The sequence below is a fragment of the Strix aluco genome, chromosome 2, assembly GCF_031877795.1.
Source record: "Strix aluco isolate bStrAlu1 chromosome 2, bStrAlu1.hap1, whole genome shotgun sequence".
In the NCBI taxonomy this organism is placed as follows: domain Eukaryota; kingdom Metazoa; phylum Chordata; class Aves; order Strigiformes; family Strigidae; genus Strix; species Strix aluco.
This window is the reverse complement of record NC_133932.1, coordinates 19,648,058-19,663,115: the sequence shown is the minus strand read 5'-3', so window position 1 is coordinate 19,663,115 and position 15,058 is coordinate 19,648,058. Positions and strand designations below refer to the sequence as shown.

General features: G+C 44.0%; 1 protein-coding gene across 2 annotated transcripts; it reads right to left on the bottom strand.

Moving 5' to 3' along the window:
- Positions 1 to 3,031: 3,031 nt before the first annotated feature.
- CREG1 (cellular repressor of E1A stimulated genes 1) lies at positions 3,032 to 9,816 on the bottom strand. 2 transcript variants are annotated; one of them, XM_074812596.1, is made up of 4 exons: positions 9,493 to 9,815; positions 6,763 to 6,882; positions 5,284 to 5,468; positions 3,032 to 4,726 (listed from the first exon to the last, which is right to left on the bottom strand). In XM_074812596.1, coding segments are annotated over exons 1-4 (585 nt in total). In that variant the 5' UTR covers positions 9,772 to 9,815; the 3' UTR covers positions 3,032 to 4,725. The 2 variants fall into 2 exon arrangements, with proteins under 2 accessions (XP_074668697.1, XP_074668706.1); XM_074812605.1 differs by lacking the exon at positions 3,032 to 4,726 and having other exon boundaries at positions 5,283 to 5,468; positions 9,493 to 9,816.
- Positions 9,817 to 15,058: the final 5,242 nt, after the last annotated feature.

Below are 15,058 nucleotides of genomic sequence, written 5' to 3'. Positions count from 1 at the left end.
AACATTAACCACCACAGTCAGAACGAGTCTTAATCTTATTACACTATAATATTCAACACAGACTCTGTGGAAGCCTCTAGACCCAAAACTGCTTAAGTCAAAAAGCCCTGGGAGCAGCTCCAAGAGTTTTACATGAGAAGTTCATGGACTGAGCTTGCCTGGAGGGAAAACAAAATGGGGGAGCATCAAGGGCCAGCTACTCCATGAGAGCAGGGGAGCTGGCAGGGTCAGCAGGGTAGTGACCTTACCACCAAAATAGAGAGTCCCACAGTACCTGGACAAGCAGAGCAGGTTGGGTGACAGCAACCAGGGTCAACCACAGCTGAGGCAGGTTTGAGGTCAGGTCAGTGGGACTAGACAAGCGGCGATGGGCTGTGCAGCCCCCAGGCAAACAGGAGAAGCTCCAAAGCAGGGTTTTCCCGGCTCTGCTTCACCACCCAAACACCTGCACACAGTCAGAGCTCACCACCAGCACAGGCAGCCCAAGCCACTGGAGAATTAGCTGTTGGAAATTACAAATCAGAATCAGGTGGTTTAATCCAGCTAACAATAAGCCTAAGCCAAAGCATCCTCATGCTAGCAAGCACCCTGACTTTAGATTCTTATAGTTAGTAAGCACCGAGAGGAATAAACACTATTGAGTCTGGAGGTGGTTGTTCCCAGTTGATACTCTGTGGCATTCTATACCTGTCTCCATTTCCTTTACTAGAGTTTCTTAATTTAAAAACCTTTAAATCATTTTCATGGATATTACTTCTGAGCACTCCACAGCACAAAATGATTACAAAACACAAAAAAATGATGAATGCTTCTTTTTTGGCAGCTAGCAGGCAGCTGTGTTTATGGAGGAAAGCATTCATAATGTAAAACACTGTAGAAAAAGAATTTGTTCATATCATGCCCCCTGTCATATGCTTTTCCAACATCTTTGAATTATGATGAATGCCATAACCAATTTTAAGTATTAAACATTTAACAATCAACCCGAATGTAAGTCTATGGCACCCTCTTGTGTTCAACAATAATATAACAGTTTATCTGCTTTTGAATCTTTCTAGATTCAGTATGATGTTATTCAGAAAAAACCTGTTGAAAACAAATTTATCCATTGAGTTATGATTAATACTTTTTGTGCTAATCTAATACTCTAATTGAGCTACCTCTATTTTATTGTGAAGGTCACAGATACAACATTAAATAGCTGACATTAATTCCAGATAAAACTGAATAAAGGATTAAACTAATACCTGATACACATAAACTCTGTTCTGTAATGATGTGGCACATTGCAAGAATCTACTGGGCACAAGTCTTACTTTAAAACACAAGAAAGAAATTGCAAATCAAGAAGTAGAAACACAAACATGTCAATGAGCAAGATTAGCAAAGGAAAAACATGACGACACTGTCAGAGCGAGAGGCTGAGATTATCCTAATTAGATTCCCAGCTAACAAACATCCTGTGATTTAGTGAGGTGCCTAAGGTTATCCTGTGTCTCAGATTCTTATCTATGAATGGAGATACTTAATTTCCTGGGTATGGAGAGTGACCTCATTACTATTTAGAATATGCTCAGATATACCAAGCATGCCATGGTAGAGGATACACATAGTCAGAAGTCAAAATGCTGATTCATTGTTTACAGCTGTATTAATTTCTTATACTCAGCCTCTTCTACTCTAAGCCATAATATTGCTTCTGTATATTAGGAAATAAAGGACCCATGCTCACAAGTGAATTCCCAAATAAGCCTAATACAACAAAGGTGAGCACAGGGAGAAGAAAGATGAGGAAAAATAGGACAAAACCTGGTGACTTTCTTGTTAGCGATATTAACATTTACACACCCGTTACTAAGGGAGAAAAACAGAAATGTTTAGTATGTTTGATACCCTAGTCTGCTTTACATTCCACTTCTACATCCAGAAATCTCTTTATCCAAGTGTTCGATGAGATGCATAGATACATCTCCAGATAGTTCTTCTCTGAGTAACCTTCAAATCCAGCTCTGTACATGTAGCTTAACCATTGCTGTTCACCACTTTCCAAAAGAAATACCTGGCTGGGGTCCTCTCAAATTTCAAACGTAATGAGGTTTGGACGATCTAAAATTGTCTCAATAAAATGCAGTAGTATTACAAAACTGTTTAAGATGCATTGTTACCAGTAAAAGCCCTTCCACTCCCAATCAGAAAAGGCTTGGGAACTGGTACTACTGGGAACATCAAATCCAACAAGACAACCAGAAACAAAACACCAGAAAATCAGCTTTATTCTGTACCAAACCCTCAAACGAAAGTGGTTCATTCAAAAGTGGTGTACTGGTTTTGGCTGGGATAGAGTTAATTTTTTTCATAGTAGCTTGTTTGGGGCTATGCGTTGGATTTGTAATGAAAGGAGTGTTGCTGACACAGGGATGTTTGAGTTGTTGTTTACGCAATATTAAGACTATTTCTGCTTCTCACCCTGCCGTGCCAGCAAGGAGTCTGGGGTGCACGAGGAGTTGTGAGGGGACCCAGCTGGGACAGCTGACACCAACTGACTGAAGGGATACCCCAGACCACATGACATCATGCTCAGCAATAAAAGCTCTGGGAAGAAGGAAGGGGGGATGTTCAGCGATGGCATTTGTCTACCCAAGTAACCATTAACAGTGACAGAGCCCTGCTTTCCTGGGGATGGCTGAACACCTGCCTGCTGATGATACAGTCATTTAGAAATGCAGAAGCCCTAGCCAGAAGAAATAATCAAATAAGGCTTCCTTGTATTTATCTTCATAAATGCCACTGTTGTTACTTTATGTTCCATTTCACAGTATTAGATGCAGAAAAGAAAGTGAAACATGAAGATGCTTGTTTAATCCAAGGAGGGAAAGCCAGGTGTAATAGGGGTATTTCACCATTTATTCTAGCAAGCCTGAAAGACTCCAGAGCAACAGCAAAACAACTCTGAAGAGAGGGTGCTTGTGTTAAAGAGAACAAGAGGGAGAGAAGTATTCTTGAACGCGCAATAAATAACACTTGACACCACTTGTCAAAAAATATTTAAATTTTAACAAAAGCCCAGCATCATCAGTCTCACACATCAGAAGTTATGGAGTGACCTGTAATGCATTCGGGTGTCCCCATGGTAAGGACCAAGTCCATATCAGAGGATCATTTGAGTTTCCACAATTATTATGCCTTATATAAAAATATTTTCCAATTTCATATTTAATGTCAGTGTTACCTGCTCAGTATAAATTGTTTCCATATTGTAAGTTTTTGTGATCTTAAATTAATTTTCAAGTAGTAGAACAGAATGGGTTGCATACAGTAACAAGCACATTTTTTCACCTTGTGGGGAAGGAAAACTTAGTAAGTTACATCAAAACCACTTTCACAAATCATTCCAGGATTTGAGAAAAGTAGTGATATAACAACAACATTAAGATGTAGAAATGATTTGATATGACTAATTCCACAGTTGTATATATGGATCTGCCTCTGAGAAGTCTAAATTCTCACATTCTTTACTCTGTCAACTAGGTAGTATTTGCTCATTGTAAAATCAACTTAATTGTTCATAATTGCTTTTGGGTATTGTGAGCTTAGCACAAGAGATGAGGGAAGATGTAAAAAGGTGTTCATTTATTTTTTGCAGTTGTGTGTGGCTTATTTTAACAGAGAATTAATTATGCACATCTTTCATTAATTTTTATTGTCTATAAGTCATGAATCACCTGTGTCATACTGTATTGCTTTTTTCTCACTTCGGGTCACTAACCCAAAACTGCTGTGCAAGGCTTCCAGAACCAAAAGTCTGCTCAGTTCTACTGTTGATGGTAACAAAAGCTGATACACTGTCATTTGATCAGACTAACAAAGCTGAAGATTTCAGAATCCTAACCAGAAAACATTTACCTTTTACAACATTCTCATTAAATCTACAAGCCACTACTCTTCTTATACTAAAGTCAGATACTTGAGGTATTACCACACTGCTTCTATTAAAGACTTGGGGCATACAACCACTGCCAGCTGAAGAGTTACCAAGAACTTCTCATGAGGTATAAGTACAGTTTGCATAAACACAATCGTATTCTATAGCACATTCAGTATAGGTAGCAAAATAGAAAAATGGCTCAAACAGGTGAGTGTATTAGCATGCAAAGAACAGAATTTGGGAACTCAGCATACCATCTGCCATTGTAATACAAGCAATGCTTTCCATTCCACTGTCAGCTGAGCCATCCTGTAATACTTTGCCATAAAGTTCTAAACTAAACTGGTAATAAAAATAAAATAAATTTAAAAAATAAAATAAAATAAAATAAAATAGGAGAGTGCTCACAAACAGATATTATTTAACTAAGGCACTGAAAAATTTACTGGAAATGAAAGTATTATTAGTCCAGTTCTAAACACGGCGTTTCTGAATGCTGTCAGACAGACAGCCATCTTTCCAGAATCACATCCGATGAATAAAATGTAGTTATGGCTTATGCACAAAGGTTTTTGAGTATAACATGATTCAAGTTGTACTACTTAGTGAGAATTTATACTTGCTTCAGAAGGGTTATACAAGCTCATTAACAATGCAAGGTGTTTGATTTTTTGCATTATTAATTAAGCTCTACAATACATAGAAAAAAAAAATCTTTCATGAAACAGCCAAGGTAATTCATTTGTGTATCAGCCAAAGTAATTTATTCGTATATCAGCATCACCAAGGATCTTCTTCCACCTACAAGGAGTAAGAATAAGAGTGAAACTGAATGCGCTAAAATGTATTTGAACGTTTTGAAGACTTAGTTTTACAGAGACAACAGAACACAAAATTCCTCTATACTTCAATATCATGATAGATTCAAAAGCAATTTTCTTCTGAAAATATTAAGCAATATTGCCACAATCCCATTAATACAGCTTCATAAATGCTGAATAGTCTCACTACTTTCAACTGTTAGATCAAAACATCATCTGTCCTGCAATTAATTCAAACAGAGGACAGTGACTCTGCCCACTATAGGAGTCCTTCCTTGCAAGAAACTGTATTTAAACTGAGGTACAAGTGCACTTAGCCACAGATAGTTCTTTAGATATGACACGACATTGTTAAGTAGGTGGATCCCCTATTCAAACATATCTTATGATTTCAGACACTGCATCCAGTAGACTACTTAGGGGAAAGACATAAATGTGCATAAAAACCAGAGACAGTAATATATACTGTTAACAATAAGGAGCAGTTTTACAGGCTCCAAATATAATGAGTTAAGTATGCAAAACTTAAGTACTTACTAAGGCTTGACGCTGTAATATTCTTCTGGTGTCACAATTTTCAATCCACCAAAGTAGTCCAGGACCCAAATATTGGTGATGTTGAATTTGGCAAAGAACCAATTATGATCCTTAGGCCAACTTTCCATTTCAGGGTGGCGACTGAATAATGCTTTTTTTGCTAAGCCTGCTTCTGAATCATTCACCTAAACAATAACCAGCAAAATATTACAGTAAGATACAGTCATGTGAAGACAAATTTTAGCTAAAAATCCATTGCTGACTGCAGTGTGCTCTTCTCAGTTTAGCCCTGTCTTGTCCCAGAGGACTCACTACTGTGGCAGAGTCCCCTCATCTTCAGTGTGGTGCACAACTGTACACGAGGCAGACAAAAACTCCAAGGTAGCTGATATTAATATTAAATCAAAAGGGCTTTTAAAGTAAGTGTGAGCAAGAAAGCACTTCATCAACATAAGAATAAATCTTTCAACAGATCACAAAAGAGAGAAGTATGGATTCTTGTTGAATTACTACAATGCAGTGTTTAGGTGTAATTTTACCTCCTCTGCACCTGCTCAAACACAAACAGATCCAGATGTGTGCAAACACATGCATACAGACACACATAGACACACACAAATAGGATTATGTAACAGAATCCACAGAGAAGGGAAGCTGAAATGTGTGACAGCACTTAATATACAATGTGCAAATGTTTAAAGGGTTAAATCAACAAGTTAGAGCTCTGGGTATGGTACAAGAGGAACTAAATAAAATAAATAATTCCATTATGGACGAGAAACTCATGAAAGCAATTAAAGGACTGGAACGTAGTATATAAACATCTGAGGTGTGAAAACACCAAATAAGAATTTAGACTATCATAAGAGAGAGTAATGATGATTAGTCCTCACCCTCAACCATTATCTTCAATAATGGGATTAAGATGTTCAATGAATAACACATGCAGTTCTAAATTCCTTCTACGGGACACCAAAGTACTGGTGCATGAAAGAATACTGCCCTGGCAGCAATGCCACCAGATAATACAATGTGCTTTTTCTGTCTCTAATACCTGTAACTTTATACCTCGGCTTAATATGTACTTCAGTACAGTTTCAGAAGTGTGTATGTCACACTGCACGGACTAAAGAATTTAACTGAGCAAAAGAGATGGAAAAACCTTCATGCTTCATTCACAAGAGAATTGTCTTAGAATTCTTAGTTTCAAAACAGGTCTAGAGGAAAGAGGGAGACTTCTTTCATTACAATATTGTCCTCCCAAGTTCCTTGCTAAAGTCATGCCAACAGAGCTCCTACAAGTATCCAGTGGTAATTTCATTTTCCTCACAAAAACTATGAGCTAGCCTTCCAGTATCGCGGCACATAACGTCTCTTCATATACTTTTGCACAAAACTCTAACCTTTCTCTTCTCCATCCACTAAACAATACTACTTGATGCACACAGTCTTGTCCAGTGTCAATTTTCAGCTGCTTACCTTTACAATACTCCCACAGAAGATTATGTGGGCACAAAGGGGATTCTGGGGATCGTATCTGTGCTTCTTGCAGTAAGGAGTCTGTGCCAAAGACACAGTTAAGGAGGCGTTTGAATTGATCTGAAATGCAAGTAGTAAGACAAGAGGTTTATGTACTTTTGCGAGAAAAATGTCATACCCACCATATTTTCAGCTCTTGGTATTTCGTTCAGCTCAGTATTACTGGTAAAAAGAACAAAGCTGCCATCAGCTTTTCCTAAGTATAGCTGAAAGCCTACTCAGATGAGCTCTGAATCTGAAAGAAAGCCCGATTTACAAGTGTGCTGAAGTTTTTTAGCATAAAATGCAAACCTCCCAAAACGGCACTCCGTAAAACTCTGACTTCAATATACATATATTTCACATTCAAATGATGATATATTCCAATTTACATGCATACAGGACAGTGCAGAAAACAACGATATTATTATTATCAGAAATAATTAATAAATAGATATTGGTTTATAGGTTTAATTAATAGAGCACAGGTGCTCTAGGAATAATATTGACAGTTCAATGCAGTATGCACAGGTGCTCTAGGAACAATGCTGACAGTTTAAGCAACTTAGAAAAGCTAGGTAATGAAAAGCTAGACATAGATTAAGTATATGTTAAATAAAACATTTTGAGTCTTTTCTCAGAAGTCTAAAAGTGACTTATGATGAAGACTGTTCAGAAGATAAGTAACCATGATGACTGAAGACTGCATCAGTGAACAGTGGTGTCCCAAGAGGAATTAGAACGGAACGGTAAGAACTAGTCAAAACTGTGGAATACAATGGACTTTTGAAATTGATGATGAATTGAGAGCTGAAAGTTCCTGGAAAATCACCAAAGACTCTTTGTATTGTATTTTAGATCATATATATAGAGGGCGCTTTTTGTTAGCTGTTGCCACTCACCGAGGTGGTGGCCCAACTCTGAGTTGTTAATAAAGCAAGCCTAGAGATACCCACAGTCTGGTGAAATCCTTTAACAACATCATTAAGTTAATTCTGGCAGAAGGACAAAGAGTTACTGAAAGGCAACCGAGCTTCACAACTGTTGATAAAATTAGTTAAAACAAAACCAAACAACCCCCCATCAAAACAAGCCTCCTGGCTGCCCCCAAACTCATCAGCTCTTTTGAAGTTTAAAGTGAATTTTAAGCCAGGTTTAAAAAATCCTGAGTATTTAAGATAACTAACTTAAGAACTAAAGAATATGTATCCTACTGTTTTTCTAAAATTAATTTGGTGAACACAGCTTGAAAAGTATTGGTGCAAAACAGGATTGCCTACTGCAGAGCGTCACATACATTAATCATCTCCCATAAATTCATGTCACGTAAGTTCATTATCTCCCAGCAAAGAAAGTTCATGTGCTTTGAGAAATTTCATTAAAAGAGCTCATCTCAAAAAAAACCCCTAAAAATTCTCTTAAACACTACGCAGAGTACCACTGAACTGATGAAACAGGAGCAACCACCTGACAGATAGGAAGTTGCTCAACTACAAAAGAGCTGACTCATGATTACTCGGCACTATTTCCTACCACACGTCTCCCTGACACGTGTCGATCACAGCCAAATGTTTCTGCCCTGTAACAGCAGATTAAGGATCTGCTGAGGAGCCTTCTGAAGGAAAATGTTCCATTAGCGGTTTATACCATGATTTTTACGTTATTCTGAAAACAAAAAGCTGTAGCTGGAGTGGAGGTACTGTACAAGATAAATTAGGCTTTCTACAGCACCCGGATACATAATTAAACTATTTTAATGTAGCAAACTAAAACTTGGCAGGGAACAAACAAAAAAGGTTGACAGCAAAACAAAGTCTGAAAAATTTCCACTATTTAAGTTTTGCGTTTATTTGTTTTAATAATACTGTAACAGCTACTAGAACAAAAAAGTTTTCTAACACAGGAGGCATACGATCGCTATTTCCCTAACTTTTTTTAGCCAACTCTCTCTTGACCAGAGCCGAGCAAAATCTGAGGCAAGGCCGGTTACACACCCTCAGGGGCTCAGCATGCCAGTCTGCTGCCTTTCGTTGTGTTCTTGCCTTCAGGGTGAGCTCCAGAGACGTAATTACTATTCCTTCAGCAGCCTGTGGAGGAGCTCTCTTTGCTCAAGTCCCACATGGACAATTCCCAGTATTTTGATAATTTTTGTGCAGTTCTCCCTGTTTACACATTCTGCAGGCCCTCACTTCTCTGGTCAGTGCTTCTGGGAGCTTCAGCTGCTTCCTCGTCCAGAGCGCTGCTCAGCAATTTTTCAGACCATGATCAGCAGAAACTTCTTACGGGGACTACCAAGTGTCAACACGGGCAGCACTGCTTATGTTTAAGTGTTCAAGGCCTAATAATTGTCCCCAGGGTTCACAAATGAGGTGACACCCACGGAACAGGCACTTCGCGCCATTACACCGCCTTCAGAAAGCGCTGGTGTAAACCCCGAGTCCTGCAACAGGAATTCCAACCACCACTTGCTCCGGGATGAAAGAGCGGAGGCAACCAAGAAAAATACGACGTCGCATTAGCAACCTGCACGCTTGCCCCTTTAGTGGGGTGGCGATTTATACCTGCGGCTTGCTGGAGCCGATTTTTGCAGGGACCCCCCGCCCGCCCCCATGCCCCGCTGCGGGGGCTTTAAACCCCCGCCCCGCCGTTGCCCGAGAGAGCGCTGCCCGCGGCCCGGCTGCGCCCGCTCACCTCCAGGTCCTGCACGGAGATCTCCATGTCGGTCAGGTAAAGGTAGGGGACGCCGCTGCCGCTGAACGGCCCGGGGGGCCCGTCGCTGAGGGAGAAGATGTTGGCGAAGGGGCGGCCGCGCAGCCCCTCCTGCGCGGAGAGGGTGGCCAGCGCGCCCCAGTCGCAGTTGTGCAGCACGAAGCGCGCCATGCGGGCCGCCTCCTCCGGCGGCGGGATGGCCCCGCCGGCCGCCAGCAGCAGCAGCAGCGCGGCCGCGCCCAAGACCGGCAGCCCCGCCATCCCGCTCCAGCCGCCACCAGCCACCGACTACCCGCCGCCGCCAGCCACCGACAGCCACGCCCCCTGCCCCGTGCGGGGAGGGGCGGGCCCCCTCTCCTCTCCGCCAATCGGAACGGCCCTACCCGCCCTGCTTCACCAATGAGGGCATGCCGGGGGGACAATCTTGTCACTGGGAAATCAGCCTGTCCGTGGTCAGCCAATGGGGTCGCGATGCCCACTTTCTTCAGCCAATGAGAGCTGGCGGAAGGCGGGGACAATCCCCCCGGTTTACGCCGGTTGTAAACATCTCTGACAGCTCTGCCTCGCCGCCGGAAAGGGGGCGGGGTCACTGATAGCGCAGCAGCCAATGAAAGGCCCCTTCAGAGCTCTCTGCCAATCATGTTTCGCGGGCGGCCGGTGGGCGCGCCTCGACCCCGCCCGGGACGCGCACGGAGGGTGGGGCGGAGGCGTGCGCAGACCGGGTGGCGGCCGCGCAGTTCCCGCGCTGGCGGCCCGGTCGGGCCGTTGGGCTGCGGCGGGCGCTGACGGGACGTGGCCCGGTCTAGGGCGGCGTGCGGCGGGTGGCCCGAGGCGGCTCACGGGGCAGCTGAAGCAGAGGCGGTCCCGCGGGATGGCTCCGCCCGGCCCCCCGGTCTGCAAGGTGTGAGTGACGCGGCGAGGGTCATGGCGTCAGCGCGGTGCCCAGCGGGCCCCGTCCCCTGGCTCGACTGGCCCGGGAAGCCCGTCAGACCCGAAGGGGGGTTGTGGCACTGTCGGCGCCGCTGCCCCTGGCTACTGGTAAATCAGTCTCAGAGGCTCGTTCTGTGTCACCGCAAGTGTTCATGGCCCGACCCTCCCTGAGGAAAACCTGGTCGTGTAGTTGGAGCAAGCAGGGGCTGTCTGAAACTGGTTTGGACTGTAAAGCACACAGGATCGTTTGCTACTAGACGTAGCTCAAGTCTTACCACTTGCAGACTGCAGGATGTATGTCAAAGCCATCCCTTCTGCAAGTTTTGCTAGTTGAACAACCTCCTGGCCTTCAGTGCAGTGCTTACAAAAATACACAACGGAAATATACCTTGTTTTATCCATCACCATGTGCTCCGTCACCTCAGATTTGTGTAATGAAATGCTTTCAGATGGGGTAATACTGAGACTTAATTCAACTTTTCCTAAAAGATGGTGGTTTTCCATTTCAACTCACTTCAATCTTACCAAGTACGTCTACACTGCGTATACAGCAATGTAGCACAAACCCAAATTAACTTAGTGACTACCATTAGCACCCAGCTGCTCCATTGCACCCATAGCTTATAGCAGGCCAGATGAATCATTTTGCTGGGCTGAATTCAGGAAGGAAAATACACCACACATCCATTCTCTATCATATGTACTGTCCTCTTGTATACAGGCAGAAAAAAATAATTTTTCCTCCAGTATTCCCCTTGCCTGCCTTTCCCTCCGGGGCACCGACACACAGAGGAGCCTTCTGCTGCTGCCTTCTCCTGGTGATGCTCAGGAGAAACCTGGGGTTTGTTATAACTGAAAAGACAAAAAAAAAAGGCTTCTCTGAACCCCTGATGTACAGCCACTCAGCTCGGTAGGTGAGTAGCACCTGCTCCAGCAACAAAGCAGTACCAGCAGCCTTGTTTGTGATACAGGGGACAAGTGATATTTCAGGGCAGAGCACTAAGGAGAAAAGTGGCAAGAAAAGGAGTGAGGTGTAAGAGAAAAGCCTGCGCAGAAGGTTGTCTTTATATATGTAGGATTATACCATATATTTAGGTCAGGGGCAGGAGTGGAATGTGTTGAAAGGAAAAAGACAGGAGGCATTCTGCAGGAGTAAAAAAGGTATGGAAGAAAGGGACAAAAACGGTCTAGGGCAAACAGCTTCAGAAAGAGAAGGGGATGAGGAAGACAAACTGCAACAAACTTTGTTAGAGACTGCGCTAGCTCAAACAGAGACTTTATAGCTTCCTCTCTTCTCTCCCCACCAACATGGGAGTGCGTACACAGAAACTGCTTGTTTCTCTCTGTTTTCAAGTAGTCCTGCCCTCTGAGAGCCTGGCGGGGGGTCAGTATTTACTTGATGCAGTCAAAGGGATGGGGGGCGGGGGGATGAGTGTGTGAATGATTTTACTGGGAAGCAGGAGATGGTGACAGGGAGCAGACAGGAGGTGGTTGGTGGGGTCAGCACGGGAAAGAAGGGATGCTGTGGAGACTACATGGAAGTAACAACATGTGCCACAGGGCGAAAAAAAAAAAAAAAAGGATAGAAAGGAAAGAAGATAAAGGGGATGTAGGAAGCAGAGCCGGCAATTATTTTTTATTTTGTTTTAGAAAAAGAAAATGCAGAAAAGGGGAAAGCTTTTATGTTCTGGAGTTTAGCTGTATGTATTTGCTGAACGTGGCCATCCTTCCTTTGCCAGGGAGGGTGCATGTTACTGCAGCCGCACAGCCGCTGCGGCAGGACAGTCAAAGCGAACCTTGTGGAGAGCGTGGAAGATCATCCCGCACTCCCCCTGCCACCGCTGGGACCACACAGCGGGATCTCAGGGGCCAAGAAAAAACGACCCATCCAAACAAAGTCTGCCAAGTTTTCCTCGCCTCCCTCTGCCCCTCCAGCCTTGCGGCAAGTCTGCAGCCGTCCCTCTCCGCAGCCGGCGAGGGGTGCTGCTGCCCAACCCCAGCCGGCCTGCAGGATTTGGCCTTAGGGTCTGGTGGTAATTCAGCGCTCCACAGGATTTATGGAAGCAAATAGCATTGGCTCTCCGCTACAGAGAACAGGATTTATTAGGCTGAGTAGTCTCTACAGTGGGCAGCACTGTCTTGTGCACTGCACTGAACGAAGGGGGCTTGTTTTGGTCCCCTCTTTCTTGGATGAATAGCGTGTAGTGAATTTGTACAGTAAGGGATAAGGTCTTTAACTCTTTCAGCTTGCTCTGAAAGGATGTGTTATCTGAAGCAAATCTCCAGGGTCTCTCACTTCCTCAGCTAGATCTCAGAGAAAGAAGAAGGATTCTCTCTGTTGTGGTGCAATATGTCCAGGGGCTGCCATCATCCTTGCACAACAAGGTCAAGAAAGTATTGCTAGCCACTAGTTCTCCTTTTCAACTCGTGTGCTTATTTACACTAAAAAACCAGTAAATAGACAGTAATATCTCACCACAGACTGAGGCAGTTTACTCCCTCCAGGGGCTGGCCAGTTCATGGAACAGTCTTAATTTCAGTGTGGTTTACATGCGATGGGCCTGAGGCTGAGTCTGGGAGCAGTGTCTCCAGAGAAGGTGTATGTTAGCCAAAAAGTGGGCAAGGTCTCCATCCTGGCTAGTGTATCATCGTGCTCTGTCTGCCCTCTTCATAGCTGGTTTGCCCTGAGCCAGCTCTCTCTTTAGATAGCATGGTTGTTGGATGGGGTGGGCAAGGTTTCTCTTCAGACACACAGTCTAGCTACGCGCTGGGCCAGGCTTCCTGTCTAGATCATGCAGTCTGTGCATGAACAGAAACCTTTCTTTGTCCAGATAACACTTGCGGGCTGTGCAGTCTCACTCTGTGTAGTGCTTGATTTCTGAGCCAGGCCAGCTCTCCGCATCCAAATGACAGCCAGAGTGATTAAAGTCACTTGCCGCTGCGTTTGACAGGAGCGACTGACCTGAGTCAGCTCTGGCAAAAGCTGAAGTACTCTGAAGTGCCAACGCTCAGTGCCACATGAGACCCACCATGCAAATTGTTTCTAAAAATGTTGGTTAGATATCTTCCTGAGAGATACCAGCCCTGCTGAACAATGCAGTGCTACTGCTATTAGGAAATGGCACACAACACAGACCTTTGCTGAACACAGAAAGGTGTTGCACGCTTATGCGTAACGCATTTATTTGTTCTTATCCTCAAAGTTCCCAAATTAACTTGGTTGGGAATTTAGCTTCTGACCCTTTCATCAGTGTATTTTTTAAATGAGCGGTAAAATGAATATAGCGCTGGCCTGGTATTGAGCTAAAAGTCCTTTTACCTTTTTAACAGCCACCACACAGGCAGCGGCAAGGCAAGCTTTCTCTGTGCGTAGCCTGTTAGGGCCCAGAAATGTTGTTCCATTTTCAGTCAGGAAATCTTGCTGTTCAGTCGGAGCTTGGACTGCATGCTGAGGAAGCTGTTGCGAGGGCCAGCTGTGACATGACTTTCTAGGACATTAAGAGATGGGCAGCAGCACTGGCCTGAGAACAACATAACCGAAAACATGGTTGTATCCAGCACAGATACCTGGAATTGTGTCAGCACCCATGTTCTGACTGTAACTTCTTGTTTGTTTATATTAGGCCTTGTTGTGTATTTAAACTAGTAACTGGTAGAGGAATTGTTCAGTCTAGAAGCAAGCTGTCAGTGGCTGACACCAGTAATATTTGTCCCATCACTATATTAATATAATGTGATGCAGCCATGTCTCTTAATACTCCAGCTCAGTTTGTTCTCTGAAGTCAGGCAGATCAGCAGTGAAAGAAGAGGTCTCCAAAGAAATTCAAGTGCTGCAAGAGATGTCAGTAGCTACCTGTACACCACCCAGCAGCCCCAGGTGGCCTGGTATGAGTGAGGGTGGTCTACCTCAGTGTGATCTCATTACTACGAGCAGAGCCACTCAGGCAAAGCATTGCAGGTGAAATGCTCCCTGTTACAGTACAGCATTTTCCTAACTTCACTCCTCTTAGGGACAGGCTTTTGCCTGGAGCCTGGGAGTTAAGAAGCCTGGTTAATCTTAACCATGATGTTAGCACTCAGGTGCAGGATGAGAGTCAGGAACATGTGAAATGATTCAATCTTTCAGTTAATCTTGATCACTTTTTATGTGGCTACCGCACAACGCACAGTCTCACACTCCCTGTTCAATACAGCTTAGCGAGAACCGCTTATAACTGTGTCCTTTCACTTAATTCAAGCATCTCTAGTAAGGGGGCTTTCCCATGCACATCAGTTCCCAGGATTGCACAGTGCCTGGCACGCTGGTCCGTGTATGCCCGGGTGCTGGCACGTGTGTGTGCGTGTGTGTGTTTGTGCTCTCAGATGTGCTTCACTGCAGCTGCAGAATTAGAGCAAAAACTGTCGATGGTACAAAGCGTTCCAACTGACTTCATTTCCTGCTGATAACTCCCTGAAGAGCAGGGTGAGGCTTAGCGTCTGCAGCGTTAGTTCAGTGCTGAGGGGCGAGGGCAGGGTCGGCGGGAACGGATACTTCTGAACACCATTAGCAGAATGGTGGGTTCAAAAAGCGAGTTTCCCATATAAAACGCTGTTCATGTTCACTTCCTGCCAGCTTGCC